The sequence below is a fragment of the Pteropus medius genome, unplaced genomic scaffold (genome assembly GCF_902729225.1).
Source record: "Pteropus medius unplaced genomic scaffold, Ma_sr-lr_union100, whole genome shotgun sequence".
NCBI lineage: Eukaryota > Metazoa > Chordata > Mammalia > Chiroptera > Pteropodidae > Pteropus > Pteropus medius.
The window spans coordinates 4421617-4447680 of NW_024356248.1; the positions used below are offsets into that span (position 1 = coordinate 4421617).

The 26064-nt window shown below is 39.1% G+C and overlaps 1 protein-coding gene across 1 annotated transcript; it reads right to left on the reverse strand.

Moving 5' to 3' along the window:
- Window positions 1–449: 449 nt before the first annotated feature.
- On the reverse strand, window positions 450–26064 carry LOC120600754 (putative fatty acid desaturase 2-like protein FADS2B). Its single transcript, XM_039860267.1, is given in 10 exon segments — window positions 450–1016; window positions 1571–1646; window positions 2511–2643; window positions 4151–4275; window positions 5481–5560; window positions 7390–7486; window positions 8427–8539; window positions 11286–11398; window positions 14053–14167; window positions 25490–26064. Coding segments are annotated over 10 exon segments (1740 nt in total). The 5' UTR covers window positions 25811–26064.

Below are 26064 nucleotides of genomic sequence, written 5' to 3' on the forward strand. Positions count from 1 at the left end.
TATGGAGGTAGCATAAGCAAGGTACATTGATTCTTTTCACCTGAAACACCTACCTGTTTATTACCACTCCATCATGCTAAACAAAGAAAGCTCTGATTCATTTTTGTCATCCTCTTCCTGTCTGCTGATTCTATGCTTTGACCCTCAATTCTTAAAATATCTTTTGACAGGTGCCTTTCCCAAGCTAATGTCCCCATGATCATTTGAGTAGTTCTATGAACAGTGAAAGGTGAGATTTATAGCGATACCATCTTATTGGATTTTTCTGTTGTCCAAATGACTGATGCCTCATGATTTCCACTTGGCCAAGGGATTTCGTTACAAAGGGTGTTAGAGGCTCAATCATTCAATCTGTGGCAAAGTGCTTGTGGGGTAAAAAGTGAGCAGAGGAAATGCAGAATGGGGTTCCTAAGCTGCAAAGCCTCAGCCTGGACGGGCTCACTCCACCTTCATGACTGTAGGCGCACGCTGACCACAGAAAGGCTGCGGCTGCTCTGGACCTGATGGCTGTTGTTGTTGTTGTTGTTGTTTTTTATCTCTATCTCGAGGGACTGTGCCGATGGGCGGAGAGCAGAGGGCTTCTCAAAATTGCAGGCCCACCAGGCCCTCCCTTGAGAGAGGGGCTCACTGGGTGTGTGGACACACGCAGCCCTCAGTGGAAAGGGGCCTTGGAATGGGACAGCCGGGACAGCCGGCCCTGCCCAGAGGCCCGTCACCAACCTGTGCTGAATGTGGATTCCGAGGGCGGAAAGGCGGCGGCAGCAAAGGGCGGTGGAGACGCGGGGGAGTGTGGCAGACTCCCTCCCCTCCTTTTTGCTCGGCTCCAGTAGCCGGTGCTGGGCCACATGGGTGGGCTGGCTGGGTGCAGTTCTCCAGCAGGAGCTCTTCCAGGTCCATGGACTCCAGGTGGAAAGATGCCATGCTATGGGAAGGTCTTGTCCCAGCTTCTTCAGGACCAGTGGGAAAGAGTCTGGCAGGCCCCTGTCCCCAGGGGAACAAACGATGCTTGAGCATCTCTAGGAGTTGGACCACATGAGATCAAGAAAATCAACAACTGCTTTCCACTCCTGCTTGCAACTCTGATATCAGGCAGAAGAAATCATCTATAGATCAACCAGTTGGAGGAATCTGGGCTCTTGTTAGATCTATCTAAGAAGTCAATGAAGCTTTTCTATCTGACAAGTCAATGAAGCTTTCCTTTCTTTTAATTTCCTATCTAACTTCCGTATTGATATTATTACCATTTCAATACTCAGTCCTCCCAGACAACTCATTCTTGTTTTCTTAGCTTTGATATGCACGGCTAACCCTTAGGACCAGTGAGTAATGTAATGTATTGTTCTTCATTGCCCCATTTTGTACCACTTGGTCCGAGCTCCCTCTGCTTCAGCCCTAGTAACTTCTTTCAAGTCATCACACTCCCTTCTGACCCAGGGTTTTTGCCCTAGAACCCAGGTCTGAAATTAAGAAACCAAACCAAACCAACCAACCCAAACAAAAAACCCAAAAGAGTTTAGAAGAAATGCTTCCCGGTAGAATTTCAGACAACAGATAAACCCATACTGCTGACCTGCTTGGAGCTGGGAATGGAGTTTGTGCTGTCGTGCTTTTCTTCTCTGCAGCTAAGATCAGCTGAAACCTGCCCCCTATGAATCAATAAGCAAAAGCACAGACACTAAGCATCAGTATGCCACTGAGAGCATCCACTCATCCTTCCATCACTGGAACGCTCTTGTCTTAAGACATGCTTAATTCCGTACAAAGCTTGAAAAATGCCTTGACACAGCCCAGGGTATACCTTATAGAATACAAATCCTTTCTTTCAGTAGGGTCATCCAATAATGAGGTTTGGTAGTTCTGCTTTGGTGAGTAGGAATTAGGCAAACAAATGTTATAGTCAAGGACAGGCTATTCTTTAACAGAGCACGAGTCACCTAAAATATAGAAACTTTACTTGCTTGATCAGTTGCTATTGGAACTGAATGTAGGAAACGCTTTTAAGAAATTTTATAACTTGGAAACAAATATATAAGTACACACCAATTACACATATGCAGCACAATAATGAAAATATGAAATGAATATTGAAATATTTAAAGCGATTTTAATGTTAATTATACTCAATTTTTAAAGGAAGAGAAGTTCGAACATTCAAAAAAGGAATAAGCAAAAAAATCTGTGCTTCAACAGGAACTTCTAAATACATGATTCTCTTCTAAGAGCAATTGCACTGTTTTTCAAAAAGTTCTCCATCCATGGTCTCTACATGGTCCACTTTTTTCTATGTCCACTTCATCAGTAAAACTGTTACGTGGCTCCTGTTAATACCCCAGTGACTGAGAAGAATTGACTAAGGACTATCAGTGAGGCTAAGTCCAAGATCCTATTGAAAAAAGAAAAACATTGGGCTCCCATTTCCTTTCTGTCATCCTGGCCAAAGCCATCTTATGTTTTTTTTGTTTCTTATCTGCACAGGAAATCTTCAGAAAAGGGGTTATTATGGCACTGACAGGCAAGCAAGGAAAGCTTTTGCAGCTTCACCAGATCTTTTCGGAGATTCAATTACATGCAAGTCAAGGCTGATATTCTGCATCGTTTTGTAGTAAGCTTCCTTCCAGAGGGCTGAGGATTTTCTTCAAAGACCTTTGGGAAAAGTCAACAAAATCATCAGGAGGTGAGACTCTAACGTAAAAGGAGCTACTCCATGGAATATTTGGTCTTGGTTCAGGGCATGTTGTCCTTTTAAGCTATACTTGAAAAATGTCTTTGCTGTCCAGTGGAGGGAGTCAAATGTACTGAATTGTTTTATAGCAGGTGAGTTCACGTTTTTTTTTTTTTTTTTTTTTTTTTTTAATGGAGGGGATTGAGTTTTATGGAGGGGGATTTACTCTCTTCTGTAACCCCAATGGTCACCTTGCCTTTTCTCTAGTGATAAAAAAAAAGCTTCTCTGAGTTTTTATAAGATAAAGCATACGATTGTATCCAACCCTTCCAATATCTACCTACCCATCTTATTTTATAATGTGAAAGATATTTTTCTAGGCCCTGGGGATACAGCAATGAAAGGACAGAGGTGAGACCTGTCCACGTGGAGTTCCTGGTATATCTTGGAGGACGCGTATTAAAGAATGTATTACCCAATATGTTATTTAGTCATGATTGTGGTAAAGGTCATGAACAAAGAGAACCAGGTGCTGCAATAGCATGTGATGGATTTAGTCATGGAGATCAGGGAAGACGAAGAAGAAGAAAAGGCATTGGAGATGGTCCTTGGAGTGTGAATGAAAATTGACAAGGCGATATGAGGGGAAGTGATGGTTTGGAAAAATATTCTAGGCAGAAGAAAAAGTGGCATAGGAAATGAAATGGTCAAATAGCAAATGAAGGAAGGCCAAGTATCTGGAGGGCAGAAAAGGAGGAAGGGAGTGGTAGAGAATCTGAAGCTGGAGTAGTATTTAGGGATGAGACTAGAATGGGCTCGGCCTTGTTGGTTCATTCAACACAATTGTGTGTGTGTGTGTGTGTGTGTGTGTCTGTGTGTGTGTGTGTGTGTGTGTGTGTGTGTGTTCCCAATCCTAAAAGGGAAAGAAAGTTATTAAGCCCAGGTCACTGGCTGTTGGTTTGACCAGCGCAATGTGTTCTAGGGAACTGTGAATGCTTCCAGATGAGTATGAATTTTCAGTTCCCTCAGGCCTCACCACTGTTGGTCAGTCACCTCTGAGGTCAGTAGACAGGGAATCAGTCATCCCTGACTGAGTCAGATAATTATGTCCTGCTGGACCCTGAAGGCATCTACGTTTGCAACGCTGGTCCAGATGATTCTAGAGTCTCTCCTACCATTTAAGTCCTATCACATGTAAAAGGTCAAAAAAGGCAAATGATACGCAGCCCTGTTTTTAAGAAGCTTGCAATTTAGTAGGGCAGCAAAGCATTTTCACTAAGAAGTGCCTAGAAAGCAGTAGGTAAATGGTAAGAATTGCTATCATTGATATTGTTGATGTTGTCTCCTGCAGAGTGTCATGTCCATGCTGGGCATACAGGTGCCTCTTAGTAAACAGTTGTTGGGTGAATGATTCACAAGCCAGTGGATAGTCTGGGAACTGGCAGTGAAAGAAAATGAGAGCTGTGAGTCGAGGGACTCTGTTATTACCTGAAAGTATCTCCAAACACCTGCAACAGGGCTTTTTCACATACTGCAATCCATGCTTGGCACACAGTGACCTCACCAGAGTTGCTACTTTGTGATAATCATGGCTTGGCATAATGGGGAACAGACTAAAAAACAGAAGATATAAAACTTAGACCTATAGAGAAATGCAAAGGAGTTTTCTTTCTCCATTACTAAATAAAATTATATCAGCAATGCAGACCCAACTATGACCTTGTACTTCTATTCCGGGAAGTTAGAAACTCTTGCCAAGTACTCTTATCTCTTAACTCTGTGAGCCCTGTGGGTGGCAAATGTTTGAGAAATGCTAAGAGAATAAGTATTTGCTCCATCAAAAGTGTTTATATGTGGCCAGCTCAAATGAATGTATGAAGTTTTCTACCATTCTGAATTACCTAGAGAGCTGAAGACATCCACCCTCACTCTCTGTCTCTCTCTCTCTTTCTCTATTGATCTGCCTCCTGCATCATGAATAGATGAGTATTCAATAAGTTCTAGGCTTGGTATATGAGGCAAAATCCTAGAACAAAAATAAGAAGTGAGGACAGATGGGTTTTTATCCAAAATTTTCACTAATCAGTCAGATGACTTTCTGGGTTTTTACCTTCTTTTTGAGAAAATATAAATAATACTTCTGTCTTGTTTTGCTGATTTTAAAGGACTAACATGAGACAAAGCATAAGAAAATCCCATGAATATGTATTAGATCTCTTTCCTTCTCTATCTCAAATTGGCTTAACCTAAGAGAATGTGGAAAGTGTTTCCAGCGGACATTCTGGAGAGACTGACACCCAAAGTGTTGGCATTTCCTCTTTTTTGAAGGCATGCTTGCCTGTGACCCATTGGTAAAGTATATCCAGATACCATTTGGAAATGGAAGCAGGGTCGGGATTTCGTTGTCGATTGTTTTGTAACTTCAGCTCTAAATATGTAGACACAGATAGGTATTTAAATTAAATTACAATTAAATTTCAACATAAGTTGGTTACCTAAGTGATACTTTTTTTTTTTTTTTTGCCAATAAACCAAAAGCAAAGAAAACCATCGACAAGCCCTAAATCCACTGAAATCTGGAAACTGAATCACTGGCATTTTTCGAAGATTTCATTTCATTTACTCACAATTGTTACATCCTCATTTTTCTTTCTTCCCTTCCTACCATTGATGTTAATAGAAAGATAGCAGCCTTTTGAGAATTCCGGTTCATATTTTTCCTCTGAGATCCCAAACCTAGGGCTCTGCTCTGGACTCTACAGGAGGCTATTATAAGCGAGAGCCTTTGCTCCTATCATGGATTGTTTCTATCACTCACTGGTGTTTGATTTGGAAGTTCAGATGCCCAGTGAACCAGTCTTCGAAAAGGGACTGTTCAGTGTTGCAGGTGGTCAAGACCTGCAAAGAAAAAGCTTACATCAGATATAAATAAGCTCAAGCATCAAACAGGGAAAATATTTATTTATTCTTCTATGAAGGCAATCATTCAAGAAGTGCTTGAGTATCTGTTTTGTGTAAGAAACTACGAGGAATAAAAAAGATACACAATCCCAGGTCTCAAGGAGCTTACAATTTAAGAAGGCAGTAAGACCTTTTGCTAAGAAGTATGTATATGAGCAAATAGATATGAAAAAGTGTGTAGGATTGGAGCGGAGGCTCAGTCACCATTAGCCCTTGGGTACAGGAGACTATGGTGTCACGAATGAGGATTTTGGCAAATGGAAAGTTTGGCAGATTTAGTAGAGATTGTAGGGGTCAGAATACCATTTCCACCAAGTGGACCTGGAAAACTCGTGAATGGGGAAAAAGGCGTTTGAGAGTTCTAACAAAGAGTTCTGTGCACAGAAGTGCGTTCAATGTTAAGTACTTTACTTAACTGGATGTATGTACTTTATGCATTTAAAAAGCGTTATCCTGAGAAGGAGTTTGGAGGCTTCTCCAGACAGACTACCAAGATTAAGAACTCTTATGAATGCTATTTTACTCAATACCTTTTGAAGGTTTAATTCTAGTTGGGGTTGTTGCCATTTTGAATGTTATTTTTGTGGTTATTCTATGTCATTGTTTCTAAAAGTGGATTTCAGAGAAACTTAGGGTCCTCTAGGACTTTTCTTTTTCAGGGGATCTGCAAAGTCAAAACTAAGACATTTATTTGCCTTTTTTATTCTTATTCTCTCACACCTGTACCAAGGATTTTTTCTGGAGGCTACAAACATGGAATGACATCATCACTCTGATGTTAAAATGTATTGACTTTATTTTTATTTAGTTAATAATAAGTTAATGATTAATTAGGAAATATTTTTGAATGTCTGAAATATAATTTCAAATAACATAGATATGAATGAATATAACCTATATAAACACAAGTTCTTTGAGGTTCTCAGTAACTTTTAAGAGTGTAAAATGGTTCTGTGGCCAAAAAGTTGGGAACCACTACTCTGTGCCCTATAAGAAGTCCACTGAATTTGGAAATGAGTTTGGAGAAGAAAGTGGTATTATGACTGAGTTCTCCAGTTAGTCATGGCATGGCTAGTGGAAGGCTTAAGAGGCAGGGGTGTTCTGCATTAGCCACAAATGTGGATCATTAACAGCATGCTTGAAGAGCATGCCATGTTTCCTCACTGGGCCTCTCTACACAATGACATGAGGTGAGTTCCAGGGTCCTTCTAGATGTGAAATTCATCCTGTAATTCGAGGAGTCTCAGATTCACTTGAAAGGCTGTGTCATGTGGGAGAACGGGTCAGTGATTGTTTTCTATAAAGTGCCAGATAGTAAATATTTTGATTTTCGGTCACGAGTACTCAATTCTGCTGTCGTAGCTTAAACGCATTCATAGGTGGTATGAAAATGTATAAACATGGCAGTGTTCTAATAAAACTTTACTTACAAAAAGAGGCAGTAGGCAGGATTTGGCCCTTGAACTGTAGTTTACCGACCTTTGATTTAGAACAAATGTTCTGAAATCAAACTACCCAGGTTAAAACTACTGGTACCACTTATTAGCAGTGTAATTTTATGCAGGTTATTCTTCTTCATGCCTCAATTTTATCCTTTGTCAAGAGGGAATAATTATAGCACTTATCTTATGTAGTTACATGCAAAGCAGTTGACAGTGCCCAATCTCTGGCAAGCTTTGGGTAAATATGAATTCTTATTATTGGTGGTAACCAGACTCTAAATCAGTATGCTTTAAAAGATCGTCTCCCAGGTGCTTCGTTATTACCTGAGTAGAGAACCAGTCTCGGTTCTCCTCTTCGCTCATTTTCATTGGTATGTGGCTCATCTGTGTAATATAGATAATCCAAGGACTTTCAAGACACCTTTTGGAGAATCAAAGGAAGAAGTGAAGACTCCTTGGGGTTTTATGGTTCCCATCACTGGGCTTGCATAAATGTTGGCAGAGCTGGCTGAGTATGGAAGGAAGTGCAGGTGACTCAAAGGTTCCAATGAAATAGTGGTCATTATTTTTCTCTTTGAATGCCCTTTATATCTAGAAATGACACCTTAGGCATTTGGTTACATTACCTGACTTGAGGCCTCATATGTGGGAGCAGTGCCCCAAAGTTTGCTGCAGTATTGGTGCAAGGAACAAAAAATGCCTAGTTAATTAGGGCACATGCAAAGTGATTGACAGCCTGGGCTTTGTCATCAGATAGAGCTACATTCAAGTTCTGATTTGACACTTCCAGTGGCCCTTACTTGCTCTGTAGCCTTGGGCAGGTGATTTAATCTCTCTGAGCTTCAACTTCCTTAGCAGGAATAGAAAATGATACCGTCTGCATTACAGGATTGTGGGAGGGTTACATCAAATAAGATAACACATGTAAAGCCTTTAGCAAAGTGCCTGATGCATATTAGATATCATCTATTATCTTTATTATTACGTGGGATTTAGAATAATAATGTGAAATACTAAGGGTAGAATAAATTGAGAAGTTGAAGGGGGTTATTCAGTGGAAAGTTATTTTGGTTTTGGGAAAATTTTTAGTCATAAAATAACTTAAAAATAATTCCTTTCCTTCCATTATCTTTGGCAAGGATTATGATGGCAACTGGATTACAGTTTTAAAAGTTTCGGGGATCAGAGAGAATAGTGCAATTGAGAATTAAGAAAATAGAAGGTTGAACAATCTTTTTTCCCTAAAGAGCTCTTCTTATTCAACTATTTCAACTCCCCTCGCCCATTTTCCCAGGTACAGGGAATGGGGCATGGTGTCATAATCTCATGCTAATCACACAAAGATTAAATAAGGAATTTACTTGACAAAATACATGAGCAGCAAGGTTCCAAAGACTCCATAGAAAGGACCAAATGTGACAATGTAGCAGATGTAAAAACTGCTGACCCAGGCAATGTCTTGCAGAAAGAAATGCTTGAAAATTAGAAATGGCTTCACGTCCCCTTCATGGGCTTGGGCCATTTCATGTACTGGCCAAATCTCATGTTCCATTAATTATACGCTCTATCTGGAAGGGACCGAGCATTTTCATTTTTCATTTTCTACCTGTTTTAGCTTCAGAGAATGAGTCAAGTTACTCGCCACCCAATACTTTCGGAAGCACATTGCTACTATGTAGTCTAGGTTGAAATGTACAGGCATGAAGAAGAAAACCTCGCTGAAAAAGAACAAGAATAAAAAGATGGTGAATAAATGAGCAGCATGTGACCTCAGTGCAAGTCTACAGGAGTTTCTCCTTAACATGCCACCCCTGCAGTGTTCCCCCTGAGAAGGCGAACAAGGCAAAGGTCCACACCACATTCTGGACTCCACGGTGTTTTCTGAGTCTTTGAGGCTGAACCAGGAATTCGGTTCACGCTCCCCTGAGGAGACTAGGGAAGCTTTGAAGATCTGAGTCATTCTGAATGGGAATGACTATCCTCTATCTATTATATATCTATCTATCTATCTACCATCATCATCTATCCATCTTCTTCATCATCATCATCTATCTATCTCTACCTATTTATCATCTATCTGTCTGTCTCTGTTTACCAAAATATCTCCTACAGCTGTATGTAAGCCATGGGAACAGCTCATTTTCCTACACATAGAAGTACTACAGGTGCCTTTTATTCTTGGGCCTCTACTGTTTCTGGCATCATACTGTAAATGTGTCACCATTCTTTCCCTATCTCTCTTTCCTTTCACTGGGAATTTGATTCATTTTCTAGGGGTATTCTTAGTTAATATAATATGTGCTCAGTGCATGAAGACTGCAAATACCCTGGGAAGAGGCATGGAAATAATGGTTATATCTCTAGTAACTAGCAGACATTTAATAAATGTTTAATTGAATGGATAAATGAATGAATAACACATCTCGCTCTATATTTTTGCTGTATGTTCACTCAGTTACACCATGGAATGCTTTTCCCATTCTTTTGATATCTTCCCACCTACATGAATTTATTCTCTTATTTGGAAGGATAGTAGTCCTTCCTTCTTGCATTGTCAGAAATAAAAAGAAATATCACGATGATGAATAATAGCAGCTCTTTGCAGTTACTCTCAAACTTACAAATATTAAAGTGATGGGAAATGGGAGTAGATGAAAAATGCTTGGGAGCTGGCACATCTAGGTGAAAGGCTGATTTTGAGCATCGCTCCAAAGGAAGACTCGAAGTCTTTCAGATGCATGGTACTTGGCACATAGAAGATTTCATTTATGCTTATTGAAGGAATGAATGTTTGAAGATGACAATAGAAAGATTGGCAGTAAAATGGAAAGATAGGAAAATTTCAGGACTCATCAGAACTATTTTTTTTATCTTAAAAACAATTTTAAAGTTTAAATAATTTTAAGTGATATTTTGTACAGTAGCTTTAAAACTATATTATATAGAGCCCCAAGATTCTAGGGATATATCCCAAGAGCAGCTGTAAAACTCGGAGAGGTGACCTTTATCTTTTGTGAAGCTCTAAAGAAGGCACTTCTGGAGAAGATCAAGCTGCTTTATGAACTTCAGTGGATAAATCTCCTTTTCTTAGGGGAGACAATTAGAGAAACCAAATGCCACAATTTTAATGATGAACACGGAGTTTACAAACATCAGAGAGGTCTAGACTTTTGTGGAGCCATGATCAAAAGCAAATGATTCATGATCACAGCCAAGGATTTTGTTTTTCAAAATCTAGGCAAGAGATTTTGTTTCCTAAGTCAACTGGTAAAAAGGGCGAGTCTCCCAAAGCTGGGAAAACTTATTTTCTAGAAATTGTACAATTTTTGGTTTATGTACCATAAAACTCAGGCCGCAACTGACAAAATTGCACTCTTATTTTTATAAAATTCCTAAATTCTTCTAGAAGGAGATAGCAGCCTCTTCCTAAGTGTCTGACTCTCAGGATCCATCATTTTCCCTTGAGGAGATACCTTTCTGTAGATATCCTTATACCTCCTGTGTTGAAAGAAAACTTCCTTCTAAGAAACTTGGTGATTGTCCTTTACATAATGACTTTAATAGGAGGTTTTAAAAAATTCAACCAGTGAGAAATTGTGGAGTTGAACTTTCCTCTCCTTTTTACTGTTGTTTAAGAAGTCCAAATTAGAGGTGGGATCTATAAGTGTCTTACAAGGCATTTGGGCTATGGTTTGTGTATAAATGCACCAAAGTGAACTAAAAAAAACTGAGCTAAAATTAATTGAAATAACTAGATATTTAGATGCTGTGATTAGTTGAATGTACAGACCTGTCTCTTCTGGGGGAACGTCTCCATGTCCTTATTAACCTTTGAAGAGACATTGCCACCCTCAGTCTTCCAGTTTCACTATCTAACATTGGTTTGTGTTGCCTCAGATCTATGGGCAGTAAGTAGGCAGGGATCTGTTTGTCACCAGGATTGCTTAAGCAGAGAGGTATGGGTTATCACATTGATTATACTAAGAGGTTGGACTGAATAACTTCTAAGGACATAGAGTCCTGCACTTCACATCTCCTTCTAATTGTACAGCCCCTGATTTCAATTATTTCAAATCTATATCCTGGACTTAAAAAGAGAGATGTTCTCAGAACATGCGTGAAGCTGGAACCTCCAGCTTGATCTTTCCAAGACAAGGCTATGGGACTTTCTAAGAAGCACTTCCAGGAACATTTTTGGTGCTTTAAATTTCTAAACATACCTTGACAGGTTGCAAATCTCCAAGCACAAAAAGAGGGCCCCAGTCAATAGTGGAGTCTTTCCCATAAACGTTTAATTTGACATGATGCTGGAAGTGGCAGTAATTCCACCAATCTGCCCTGAGGAGAAGAGAGAGTTCATTAGCTGTGAAGAGATTCCCCTCCCGAAATATCTTTCACTATCAGAGTTTTCTTCATGCATCTCCAAAGTCAAAATGAGACATCTGAGCTTCTCAAACTTGCTCCCACTGCTGGGTCACAGAATGATTCACTAGAGGCTCCCAAAGCCTACAAACAAATGATTATCTGATTCAGGAACATAAATTCAGGCTCAAACAACTTCTGATAATGAAGAATCATAAAAATTTGTTGAAATGAAAGGTTTTTCCATCCTTCTGTTTTTTGATTTTCATTTTTAAAAAAGTGTGAAGGCAGAGAGTGTTTGTATTTTGTCTAAAAAAGAAACCTCATCTCCAAAACTTTAATTGGTTCTAAGGAAAAAAATGACCTCAGGGATCCTACTTCAGTGAATATTTCAAAGAATCATGGATCCGAAGTAATCTCCTAGGGGGCTTGGCTCAGATCATTGCATGTCCAGGTTTCAATGCTCTTGTATAAAAATAAATGAGAATAAAAATATGATGAGAAGCTTGAATCAACCCTGATTTGGGTAGTTTGTGATTTTATCTCTTCAAATTAAAGTCTGAAGATCTTAAAAGAGCAAAGGATTTAGAGGTACATCAACCTAGTTTCATATACTAGATGTATAAATTAGATGTATAAATACTGCTGTGTGTTGGACAATGAAGATCTAAAACAGGTATAGACCTGTTATAGAGAGATGTCAAATACACAATAAAAACCAAATGCTGCCTATTCTTCTGGAAATGATTAACACAATAGGAGAAAGTAGGAGAAATTGAATATTCAATGTGCCACCATTTTACATATAACATCTCATGTCTTCCCAGCTGCCATCATTGCCACCTGCATTTTCCAGCAGTCTAGGTTTTGCAATCCTCAACTGTTGAACAGAATCATCTGAACTTCCTTGCCCACTCTTCTTCTTTAACTTCATTTTTATCTATTCTGCTGCATATTTTCCTTTATTTATTTACAGTCCCACCCTTCCAGGACTTATTAGGCTTGCTAGATTCCTCTAGCTTTCCAGCAGAATCTTTGAATAAGTATGAATCTCTGAATTTAGCCTTCTATGAGCAAAGCAGACACCTCCTAAGAATATTCCCATTCATGATTCTACAAGGCACATCTTCATTTTTAAATGCATGATCCTTCTTCTGTGAGATGATTCCTTAACAGGGTGCCAGAGATTGAGCCAACTCATTTATTGTACAGAGAAGAGGTCACCAACGCCAAGAACAGTAACTGGTCTGAAATCATCAGGAAGTCAGTGATAGATGCTGGACTTAAACCTATGCCTTCTGACACCGAGTTTTGTGCTCAAACACTAAATATCTACATACATATATCTGGATAAATAAAAGGTAGTCATTCATTGTTTAAAAGAGTGTTAGTCTCTGGAGGTAATGATCTACCAGAAATTTTCTTTATTACATCTATGTGGAGATACAAATGTATATACATGTGTATATACAACTAAAGAATATTTATGGTAGATCATCAGACAATGAAAGATTATCTTATAGCTCTTAGCGATTAGCGAATTTTCTTTTATCCTTAGAGAATATTTTTAAGAAAAGCAATTACACTTTGCATTATCATCCTTTTTAAACCTGGGCCTCCTGCCCTAAATGATGTGGATATATCTGGAGGTTTGTCAATTACCAGTGCCTTTAACTATTAATAATCTTCCAATAACTCTATGACATTGGTACTATTGTTGTTGCTATTTTACACACAGAGAGAAGCTGAGTTGCAGAGAGGTTTGGTAACTGCCCTAAACCCATATAACCTGTGGCACAGCTGGGTTGTAGTCCAAGATGTCCACTCTCACAGCCCACCGTTCCAAACTCAGAGCTATGCTTCCTGATACAGCCTTGGAGGATGCATGTGGACCTAAGGGGTGAGCTTAAGTGTTTGTCCCAGGTCTGCACATAATCAGTTCTGTACCCTCAGATGCCCTCTGTCCCTCTGTGAGTTTATATCCTCATTTCTTAAAGGGGAAATATAATACTTATTCTATTTGCCTCCCAGTGATAGATGGATCAGCCCTTTGTACAAATAATTTCAAAAAGAAATTATACAAATATAGGCTGTTTAAAAAAATTACAAACAAAAGAAAATGCTCAATATTAGAGAAAATCCCTTTAAGCTTTGTGTAAAACCATCCTAGTGAAATTTTAGTCTCATAGAGACCCTGTCTTTTGGAAGACAGTATTTAGAATATGTCACATCTTTCATTTAGCAGCTATTTGTGGAATTCCTACTACATGTTTGATCCTGTGCTGATGAGTCCTGAGGATACAAGGATAAGCAAAATAAACATATTCTCTGCTGTCATGGAACTTAATTTAGCAGGAATATAGACATTAAACAAATAATTACAAGCAATCACTGAAAAAAATTATGTTTAAGTTGCCTGACATGAAGTAGATGTCTATATAGACATGGAATTACTGTTTGGCACAGGGTCAAAAATTTCATTCCTTTGTTTCACAGAGGTTTCAGAGTTCTAAGTGGGAGGATGACCTTGTTTTGAAATATGTGGAGTCCATGCTACTGCAGGCCCACACAGGCATGATGGCAGGCCTCTCACAGAAAATGAGAAGTTGAGTCCCAGGACCTCACTCATGTTTTTGTTTCTCTTCTGGCTGAGCTCTCCTGAGGCAAGCTCTCTGATGAGCAGTGGCTTAAAGTCCAATCGAACCATGTCAAGGTTTGGGTGCATAGCTCTGAAGACATCCTGTAAAAATCAGAGAGAACTGTTAGAGGCTTATAAGGGACATGTTTATCCAAACATCAGTCCCCTCTCTTACCTCATCCTCTGCTCATCTTGGGAACCAGCACAGGTTCTGTTATAGAGAATTTGCTTTTAACTCCAGGCTGATACTTCAAGTTGATCGAGCAAATTACAAAAGCTTGGATCCACCTACTGAATGCACTGCTTCGCTAAGCAAGTCCAATGTAACCAGGTTATCCCCAAGCATTGGAAGAGGCTGCTTTCTATGTTACTGAGCAGCAGAAGAGATAAATCTGTAAAGTACAGCATCAGGCTTGGTGTGGAAGTTGCTCACACTACCTGCAGCATGCGGCAACCAATACTGGCTATGCAAACCATGTCTCCCATCAAAGTCTGCCTCTTGGGTCTTAGGACCTGGGAAATGAGACGCTTAGATTATGTTATTCCTCCCACCTCAAAAAAAAAAAAAAAAAAAGAGGTTAAAGTTGATGATGGTTGCTTAAGACAAATGCGTAAGAGTGTGGGAGCATAGCCATTGAGTTCTGGCTTTTCTGAAGTAGCACACTCTGGGCTAAGTTTAGAGCTGAAAGAGTCTCATCACTCTTCTAAAAAAACCCCTAAGGCAGTCCCTGCAGGGGCTAGTGACAGCCAGGCACAGAATTAAATAAGTCAACTGTATTTTTCCATTTCAGGTCCCATGCTAAGTAGCAACTCCAAGTAGCTATGAGAGCAGTGGTAGCTCCTATATCCTGCTTATATTTAGAAGTAAGAAATAGTCTCTTCCTACTCAGGGATTTAAACAGTTTTTAGGGAGGGAGGATTCTTCAAGAGGAAGACACTGGACTTTCTTTTTTGGGAAGGAAGCGATTAAAAATGAAGAACTATAACCAAGGTTGTAATTTGAATACATGGAAACCATGCATATTACTCTGGAGTGTTGGTATTGCATAGTATGGATTAAGAAAGTGGACCCTGAAGCTGCCTTCCTATATCTAAATTCTGGCTTTGCTACTTACTAGCTGTGTAATTGTGGATGTCTCTTGACCTGTTCTCTTTTCTTTTCTCTAACATGGGAGTGATGAGAGTAGCTGCTCAGTTCAAAAAGTTATTATAAAGAAGTGCATCGATTAGAATCTAATTGGCATATAGTAAGTTATCAATACATGTTAGCTATCTTTCTTACATACTTACTACCTACTTTTTCTTCAAGACAGCAACTCAGAGATTTGATTCCTACACTCCAATGCTTAATGTGGTTGAACTCTGAATTATTTTAGCGAATATAATAAATTATTCATCTTCAAGTCATAAAGCAGAGTGACGTCAGAAGCACAGCGGCCTGAGAGATCTCCCTGCATCTCTCTTGAAATAACAAGCCGAACATCTATAACTCAACAAATAACACCTAACCTGCACACAGGCATGTCTGAGAGATCCTGAGTGTTAAAGCACCCAAAGGTGGGCAAATCAGTGTGAGAATGGGAGGCAGATTAGGACTGTGAAACAAAGGAGCTACATTATATTGTGGAGCTTCCTGCGGGGGCTGGGGGTGGGGTGGGGAATGGACATTTCAAGGCCAGGTTTGGCCCTGGAGCAGTGCTGCCTGAGTGATCAGCATATTCCATGCAGTGAAGCCCAGGGATCAGGACAGAGAGCAGGGCAGAGAAGGAGTGTGGAGGGGCAATTGCCATTGCCAAATGAGAGGCGAGTCTCAGAGCCTGGCTGTATCTCCTTCCCAACCCAGAGTGCACTCTTCCTTCCTGGCCCCATATCCTCTCAGAGCTACCTTGGTTATAGTTTTTATTTTTAATCACTCCCTTCCCAAAATAGGAATTCCAGTGTCTTCCTCTTGGAGAATCACCCCCTTTCAAAAACTGTTCAGGGGAATTTGTGCAGCCAGTATGGAAACATAACGACAGCTGGTACCAGACACAGGAGTGATGATATCAGAGCCAGACAGCCGAAACCCGGGGGACGGCATTAAGGGAAGGGAAACAGCCACACATACTGCAGACCTCTCCCAATCAACCCTACCCTCACCCAGTCAGGCTGAGCCAGAAGAAAGCAGCAGAAATTTGCACATGACTGTTGAGATAGTATTGGGGCTTCAGGACCTCTTCAGAGACTCAGACCTTCATTGCTCAGCACACCGGTTCACAGGGGTGGTACCCTGAGACCGAGGGACCTGATTGCAGAGGTACATAGGCACATACCAGAAATGATAGGGCATTTTTAGCCTCAAATCAGAGATCCAAGAGGCTTAGATGCCACCTACTAGAATCAAAAGAATCTCACCTCTGTCCTGCCTCCCCCCCTGCACCGCCACTTATAAACTTCCTAAAGAGAGAGATCACTAGATAATAATACTTAAAAGGAAAAAAAAAAAAAAAAGCAGCGTACACTCCCATTAATGCCAAGGCAGAAAAATGGTCCATGAAACAGCATGAACAACCAAGGTGACAAGGCATCTCAGAAAGAAAAACATTTCCAGAAAATAAGCTCAAAGACTATAAATATGCATTTTATGACAGAGAATTCAGATTGCACTTCTGAAGAAACTCAATGAGATGCAAGAAAATTCTGACTGACAAGTCCAAGAAATTGGAAACAAAACAAACAAACAAAATGAATACTTTACCAAGGAGACTGAAACCACAGAAAAGAACTAAATAGAAATTCTGGAGATGAAGATATTAAAAAAGATGAAGAATGAAATAACAAGCTTAGAAGATAGATCTGACCAGATGGAGGAAAGAATTAGTGAGATCAAAGACAGAAATCTCACAGAAGGAAGAAGAGAGAGACTTGGGAATGAAAAATAAGCAGAGAACTCTACAAGAACTATCTGACTCCATCAGAAAAAGCAACATAAGAGTAATGGGTATACCAGTAGGAGAAGAGAGGAAGAAGGAAACAGAGAGAATACTCAGACAAATAGTCAATGAGAATTTCTCAAACTCATGGAAATGCCTGGATCTTTGAATCCAAAAGCAAACAGGACACACAATTATCTCAGTGCAAAAAGCCTTCTCTAAGACATTTTATATTAAAATTGTCAAATTTAATGATGATGAAAGAATTCTCAAGGCAGCCAGGGAAAAGACAGTAACTTATAAAGGAAAACTCATTAGACTATCATTGGATTTCTCAGCACAAACCTTATAAGAAAGGAAGGAGTGGAACCAAATATTCAAACTATTGAAAGAGAAACTACCAACTAATAATAATATATCCACCCAAGCTCTCCTTTAGATATGAAGGAGAAATAAAATCCCTTCCAGACATAGAAAAGCTGAGGGAATTCTCCACCACTGCATTACAGGAAATACTGAAGGGGGTCGTTCCACTAGAAACAAAATGACAAATAAAAATACACAACTATGAGTAAGATGACTCACAGACAGACAGAAGCAGGAATGTGCAACCCTTACTGAGAACAGGGTCTTAAAAGCTTAAATGTCGCATAATGGTTAAAGGCTAAACACACACACACACATACACACACACACACACACACACACTCTCTCTCTCTCTCTAAAAGGAGAAAAAGATAATAGCTACTGCAACTTCAAAATGAATGTTCAGCATATACGGCAATAATCTGAGACAATAAAAGCAAAAAAAGGAAGAGAGTAAAGATCCAAATCTGCAAAAAGGATGGAGACAAGGCGAACATGGAAGAAAATGGACTACTGGATGTATATAACTATCATTTGCAAAACTTGATGGTAATCATATACGAAAAATCCAGACCTGAGACATATGACATCAAACAAGAAGGAACAGGGAGAAAAATCCATGAAACACCACCTAATTAAAATAACAGACGAAAACACAAAGACAAAGAAACAATGGAAACTTCGAGCTACCAGAAAACAGAAGATAAAATAGCTATAGGAAAACCTCATATTTCAATAATCACCCTTAATGTAAATAGACTGAGCTCATCAAAAAAAAAAAAAAAAAAAAAGGCGCAGAATAGACTGGATCCAAAAACAAAACCCAAACATATGCTGCTTTCAAGAGACACATCTCAGCTGTAAGTACAAATATTGACTCAAAATGAAAGGGTGGAAAACAAAAATCCAAGCAAATGCCATCCAGAGAAAAGCAGGTGTAGTTTTATTTATATCTGATGCACTAGACTTTGAGATAAAAAGCGTAAAGAGAGACAATGATGGACACTTCATAATGATAAAAGGAACTCTTATACATCAAGAACACCTAACGTTTATTAATATTTATGCTCCCAATCAAGAAGCACCAAAATATATAAAGCAACTACTAATAGAACAAAAGGGAGAAACTGACAAAAACACATTTAGAGTAAGGGACATAAATACCCTATTGTCAGCTATAGATAGATCATCCAAGCAGAAAATCAATAAGGAAAATATCATCCTAAAATGGCACACTAGAACAATTGGACATAATTGACATTTACAGAGCCCTTCATTCCAAAACAACAGCTTATACATTATTCTCTAGTGCACATGGAACATTCACAAGGATAGATCATATGTTGAGACACAAAACTAGCCACATCATTTTTAAGTGTTTAAGAAGATTGAAGTCATACCAAGCATATTCTCTGACTATAATGCTTTGAAACTGGAGATCAACTGTAAAAAGAAAGCAGGAAGAACCCCAAATATGTGGAGATTAAACAACATGCTTTTGAAGAATGACTGGGTCAGAGAAGAAATCAAACCAGAGATCAAGAGATACATAGAAGCAAATGAGAATAAAAGTACAACATATAAAATCTTTAGGAAAACAGCAAAAGCAGTAATAACAGGAAAATTCCTATCCTTACAGGCCTATCTCAAGAAACAAGAATGAGCCCAAATAAACAACCTAACATTACATCTTAAAACACTACAAAAAGAACAAATGAAGTCCAAAGTCAGCAGAAGGAAGAAAATAATCAAAATTAGAGCAGAATTAAATGCAATTGAGAAGGAAAAGAGGATAGAAAAAATTAATGCAACAAAGAGCTGGTTCTTTGAAAAGGTTAATAAAATTGACAAACCCCTGGCTAGATTCACTAAAGAAAAAAGAGAAAAGACGCAAATAAACAAAATCAGGGATGAAAGAGGAGAAATAATGACAGACACTGCAGAAACACAAAGGATCAGACAAGAATACTGTGAAAAATTATATAACACCAAATTTAATAACAGAAGAAATGGACAAGTACTAAGAAAGATACAACTTTCCTAGACTGAATCAAGAAGAACTGCAAAATCTAAATAGACTGATCAGCAGTATGGAAATTGAAACAATCATCAAAAAGCTACCAAAAAGTAAAAGTCCAGGACCAGATGGCTTCACCAGTGAATTCTACCAAACATTCAAAAGAGATTTAATACTTATTTTTCTCAAGCTCTTTCAAAAAATTGAAGAAGAGGCAATACTTCCTAACAAATTTTATGAAGCCAACATTACCTTGATACCAAAAGCTAAAATTCAACACACACACGTCAATACTAGCCACACTACCACACACAAACTATAGACCAATATTTCTTATGAACACAGATGCAAAAATCTTACATAAAATCCTAGTAAATGGAATACAACAACATATTAAAAAGATTATACACTATGATCAAGCAGGCTTCATCCCAGGGGCACAGGGATGGTCAACATATGCAAGTTGATTAATGTGATTTAACATATAAACAAAATAAAGAATAAAAATCATATGATCCAATAGATATAGAAAAAGCGTTAGACAAAATACAGCATCCATTTATGATTAAAAAACTTAATAAAATGTGTACAGAAGAGAAGTACCTTAACATAATATAAGTCATATATGACAAACCCTCAGCTAACATCATACTTAATGGTGAAAAACTTAAAACCTTCCCTTCTAAGATCAGGAACAAGACAAAGCTGTCTACTATCATTTCTATTGTTCAATATAGTATTGGAAGTCCTAGTTAGAGCAATCAGGCAAGGGAAAGAAATAAAAGGCATCCAAATAGGGAATGAAGAAGTCAAATTTTCACTTTTTGCAGATGACATGATTCTCTGTATAGAAAACCCTAAAGACTCTACTAAAAAACTGTTAGAAATAATAAATAAATACAATAAAGTTTCCAGATACAAAAATCAATGTTCAAAAATCCATGACATTCTTGTACTTGAAAAATGAATTTTCATTAAAAAATGAAAAAAATAATTCCAATTGAAACAAAAAGAATAAAATACCTAGGAATAAACCTAATGAAACAAGTGAAGGAGCTATGCACTGAAAACTATAAGAGACTGTTAAAGAAATTGAAGACGACATGAAGAAATGAAAAGATATTCATGTTCAGGGATTGGAAAAATCAACAGTTAAAATGACCTATTACCTAAAGCATTATACAGATTTAATGCAATCCCTATCAAATCATAAAACAATTTTAGATCTATCCGAGAACTGCCTATGAGCCTGCGTATAAGAAGATGCTTATACAAACAAATTTAGTGGTTACCAGAGGGAAAGGGAGGAGAGGGGGAGGTAGATAAAGGTCAAAAGATGGTGAGGGAAGGAGATTCGACTTTGTGTGGTGAACACACAATACAATATACAATACTTGAAACCTATATAATCTTATTAACCAATGTAACCTCAATAAATTTAATAAAAAGAGAAGATGCTTATGTAATGAATAAAGTTAGTTGAAAGGATGCAATATCAACTCTTTAGACTTACTTCACCTAGATTCGATGATGTAAAAAAGGCTTTGTATCTGCTAGACCCAGTCCAGGCTCTACTGTCCATTCTGCTTCTGCAAACCTCCTCTGACCCCGTTGGAAAATTCTGAACTATATGATTTCAAAGATGTTTTTTAGCTGTCACATTCCATGATTCTAAAACATAGTTCCCCTAACCAGGAAGAGTCATTCAGTTAACAAGGAGGTGATTAAAGTATGTCAGGATGATCCATGCTAAAAAATAACATTCTGCTTGTTGTTTTGAAGCAGATTAAGATAAAAAACGTTATGGTGGATCAAGATCAGAGTGTAAAGGAAAGGTAAACTTTTGCAATTTAATTTCACTCTGAGCAGTCATCAGGAGTCCTGGAACAGTGTGCTGACAATAACATTCTTCTGAGTTCATTGTTTCTTCTGATCCCCAGCCAGGTTCACAGATTGATACTGTGATAATAGATACTGAAGACTCACAGAGTCTTCCAGAATAGCATTGCCCTGCTCTCTGGAACTCTTTTCATTGTACTGATGGGCAGTTCAACAAAGAAGTTTAGGTAGTCTTAGAATATTTGATTTAAAAGAATTTCCTGTTGGAGACTGAATACTGAATAAGTTGTGAAATCCCCATCTTGATAGACCTGCAAAAACAGGTTCTGTTATCACCATTCTTAGATAAGTATGCTTCTGCTGAAGGGGATAAAATAAAGGGGAGAATAGATACAGGCAACACTGATCAAGTGTATCCTATGTATAAGGTGCCCTATGGGCCAATTCGTAATCATCCCCTTAGTTCTGTGAGGTTCCACTGCTGCTGCTGTAAAGGTAAAAACACCAACTCTTGGGAAGAAGCAATGTCTTGCCCCAAAGGCCACAGTGACTAGTGAAGCCAGGATTGGAACTCAGGGCTCTGGATTTTAAAGCCATGTCGCTGAGAAGATCCATTCTAGCCAATTGTCTTTTTGAAAGGCCTCTTAAGAGAAGAGCAACACCAGACTGTTTGGGGGTGCTGCTAAATCAGTGTGTATTTGTTGAACAGATAGTAACGGTGTCTCTCCACTTTAGATTTAATCACATGAATCACTTTGCCTCTGGCTTCAACCTAACCTCTCTAGGCTCACATTTCACCACACACTTCTTTCAGAATGTTGTCCCCTGGATCTCTCCCCATTCAATAAGCAGCATCCCCTCTGTGGTTCTGAAGCTTTGTACAAACTGTCCCCTTTGCATTTAATGCTTTCCTACATTTTCTCTACACAGAAGTCCCTCTTCGCCCTTCAAGATCCAGATGAAACATTGCCTCCCCTAACACACTCAGGAAAATTATTCATGATCTCCTTTGGGCTCCCATGACACTTTGTTCCCAGAATTTTTCAAATTATGTTGTAAGGAATCTGTGTATTCATCCCTTCTCCAGTGGTTTTTGAATTTCTTGAAGACTGGGACAATGTACTGTTGATGAAATTAAGAATACCGTTTATCGCTATGCCTGGAACATGGCACGTGATCTGAATAAGGAAAAGGGTGAACAAATAGATGCATATAGGGTTTTTCTAACAGGGAGAAAGTTGGGATCATCAAAGTGTTAAGCTCAGAGGATACAGGTCTTAAGAGATACCCTCAGCATCTCTCATGTTCTGACCTTTTTGCTGCCTGAGCATCTCTCATTTTCGCCTGTTAGCCTTTTGATTTCCTTCTCAACCGTCATCTCTACTCTTTAACCTGTTTGTAAGTTTGTTTCATAGCTTATCTCAAACCTGGTTATTTCCAAAACAATACTAACACGGGAAAGATGTGATTGTTAATTTGCTTTCACAAATAGCTTTGAAAATCCTACTACTCTTTTGCTGTAATTTAATGGAGGATGAAGAGAGGCGCTTTACTGTAAAAGCTGGATGGTCCCTCGTGGAGGAGAATGCAAACTCAGAAGGCCTGAAACAAAATCCTGCCTTTACAACTTAAATACCGTGTCCAGGTTGTGCCCTGCACGCAGGCGCCCAGCCAGAGGGACGTGTATGGATTGAACTCCAGCAGGCACTTTGTTTGCCAAATCTTGGTGCTGTAGCCACCCAAAGCATGTGCCTTCCTCATTCACGCTAAAGCACAGTGTAGGGCAGCAGAGGAGTAGGCTGTTTTATATTGGGGAAATTACTTAATTGGGAACTGAGGGTACACGGTAAAGGGCATCATGCTCTCCAGGGAAGGAGGGCAAAACATAAAGACAGAGAATCTGAGGCTAAATGTTCACTCTGTCTGTGTCTTTATGAGCCTGAGTACCCTCCGGATCTCTCACGTTCTGACCTTCTGTTCTGGTCTCTGTGTGCCAGCCCTGGAGCCATGGCTGCACCTGCCTAGAGCAGGAAACTTGTTCTTCTTTACATACTGTTCTGCCCTCCTTCCCTGGAGAGCAGAACCCTCTTTTACCATGTACTCTTTTTTACCAATCAGATGGCCCAGGCTCCCTGTACTCTGTCTGAGTAGCCATGGAGTATTGTGGTTCTCAGAATTCTCCTGGCACCCTTCCAGGCTTCTTGAGCCATTTTCCTTTGGAGAATGTTTTTTCTAAACATTTTTGGACTTACTTCCTTAAAGTCTAAGGGACATGACTAAGCATACTTAGGATTTTCATTCTCAAGATATAAATTTTCAGATAGCATGCTTATCGTATCCCCTAGGCTTCTGATGGTTTCTATTTCATTAACCTATTTCTCCTTGTTGGCTAGAATTACATGCAAAGTCATGTTTTTTCCCTAACTTCTGGAAAGTAAAAATGATCAGAAAATTACAGATTTATTACCTGAGCTGTCTCAAGTTGAGTGAATCTGTCCATGATTTTCAAGGAGGCTGAGACTCATGTCTTTGCTGACACATCCTCTGAGCTAATTCTGACTTGTGTTAGCAAAGCATCATCCATATTTTTTCTGAGTTGTGAGAATGAGGGGATGGCTAGATAGAGATCTATGGGTTTGTATGTTTTTTTTTTTTCATTTTATTTTTGTTAACCTTTCTCCTGTTATTCTTGCATGCATGCTTTCCACCTTGATTCTTTTACTCGCCGCTCTCTGGATTCCTACATAGCATCCATCTGTCCTCCAGACGCACAGGATACTCCCGTCCCTTGCCATACATGCTCATCCCCACAAAAGTACGAACTCTTTAGAAAATAGTATCAGATCTGACAGAAGTGGTGGGGATGTAGCAGGGTATGTTCAGAAAGGCAATCGTCTGACTGCAGGGTCAAGACGGGAAGATGGTAGAAAAAGAACCTGGTTAGAGAAGGGAGATGAGAAATTGGGCAGAAATAAGAATTGGGGGAACATTTTTTGATAATATCAAAAGACAAAATCTTGCTTACTTTTCAAGTTTGCCAGGCGCTTGCATATTTTATTGTTAGTACCATTTACTGAGTGGTTCTTAGTGACACAATGTTTTCAATCCTATATTTTGAAATTGTTTGGGGGAATTTATATACTAAATTGTGAATACAAGAAGCACAAAAAAGGGGGAAAAAAGCCTGGATTTTAATTTCTGTTTGGTTATATATTAATTTCGGGTCTTGGGTTAGTTATTTAGCCCTTATTCTCGTTCATTATATGCATAATGTGAGAATAAAATTACTAATTGAAATAAAACTAACTTCCTATAGACTATTGCAACAGAGATGCATTTCTTAATGCATTTAAGGGTTAGAGAGACCTCCCTATCACATGGTAAAAGGAAATTTTACTTTTAAAGACTCATCTATAAAGGGCTTTATGGTAAAAAACCTACCTGATTTCAAAATTTGGCACTCTTACTTGCTGGCTGTGTTTATTATTTGCCTCTTTGAATATTAATTTTCTCATCTGTAATGTGGGGGTAATATCCACCGGTCCTCATGGTGAGGTTTAAATGAGGAGATGTATTTGAATGTGTCTAGGTTATTCTAGGTTTCCAATAAATGTTAAATATATTTTTTCCTCCTAGCCATGTTGGTGGAGGAGGGTGATGAGAAGCAATGGAGAAAAGTGGAAAGACTGGAAGCTAAGAAAGATAAGGGCTTTGAATCTGAGATCTGCCAGGCAATTAATCTGATTTTAATTTCTTCTTCCAGAAAAGTAGGTAGTATTACCTGTATCACACTGAATGAGCTACAGGACACAAAAGAGCTCTGCAAAGTCTAAAAGCCTATCTAATTGTAGGCTTTCAGCACTTTGATGCCTAACAGATGAATCACTGACTTTCTTGTAGACACTCCAATTATAAGAGTCTGAGAAATTTATACTTGGGTGCATTTTCTCCCCCAGATTTTCCTTACCTATTTGTAACATTCTTCTTACAAAACAGGGACTCCACTTCAAAACAAAACACCCAGAACAAAACAAACCCCAGAATACACAAACATAATATCCAGTATCCACACCTGAGCTCATCCCAAACCCAGTCCAGATAACAGCTAGACCCTGGGGCTTAAATTGCTTCCAAATCCTTGCTGGATAGGAATCTAAAAATTTAGTTTGGGAGATGAGTGATTGTGGAGTTTGAACACGTACTTGATGTGCTTTTGGAAAGAGAGCCAAGGTCCTAGCCACCCAGCAGCTGGAACAGAGAGAGGGCAGTCCCCTAGGGTACATTCCTTACCCTGGGGTCCTCCCTGGCATAGTGACTGAGGACCTGGTGTCCACCTGTATTCCTCCTGGCCCAGTCAGTAACATCATAGACCTTGCAGCTAATCACCAGCCACTGGTCGTCCTCCTAATCATGTCTCTGGATCTCCTGCCAGCTGTACGTTTTGAAGCTTTTTCTGGGCACATCACATTTCTCATTTGCCTCCTGCTTTACGGAGACCTCAGCTTTCCCATTTGCTCCTGATTTCCCATTTGCCTGATGCTTCTCCTCTAGATATGGCTGACTCTTTCCTATACGTCTCCCATTGCCCGCGTGCTTTTCTTCAAACTTCATCGTATTTGAACCCCTGGGATTTCTGGGTTGACTCCTGAAACTTCTAATCCTCACCTCTGGTTGGACCACAAACTAACCCTTTCCTCCCCCTTTTATTCCTTCGTAGTGAAATGCTGGCATAGAACACTTCTTTTTAGCCTAGTTATCTTTTCCCAAACCTGATAGCACAGTCTCACTTCTGTCTGTCCTGAATCTTTTCTGCCCCGATGAGCCTGGACTACTTTTTTTTTTCTAAGAGGTTAGACCAGCTTTCC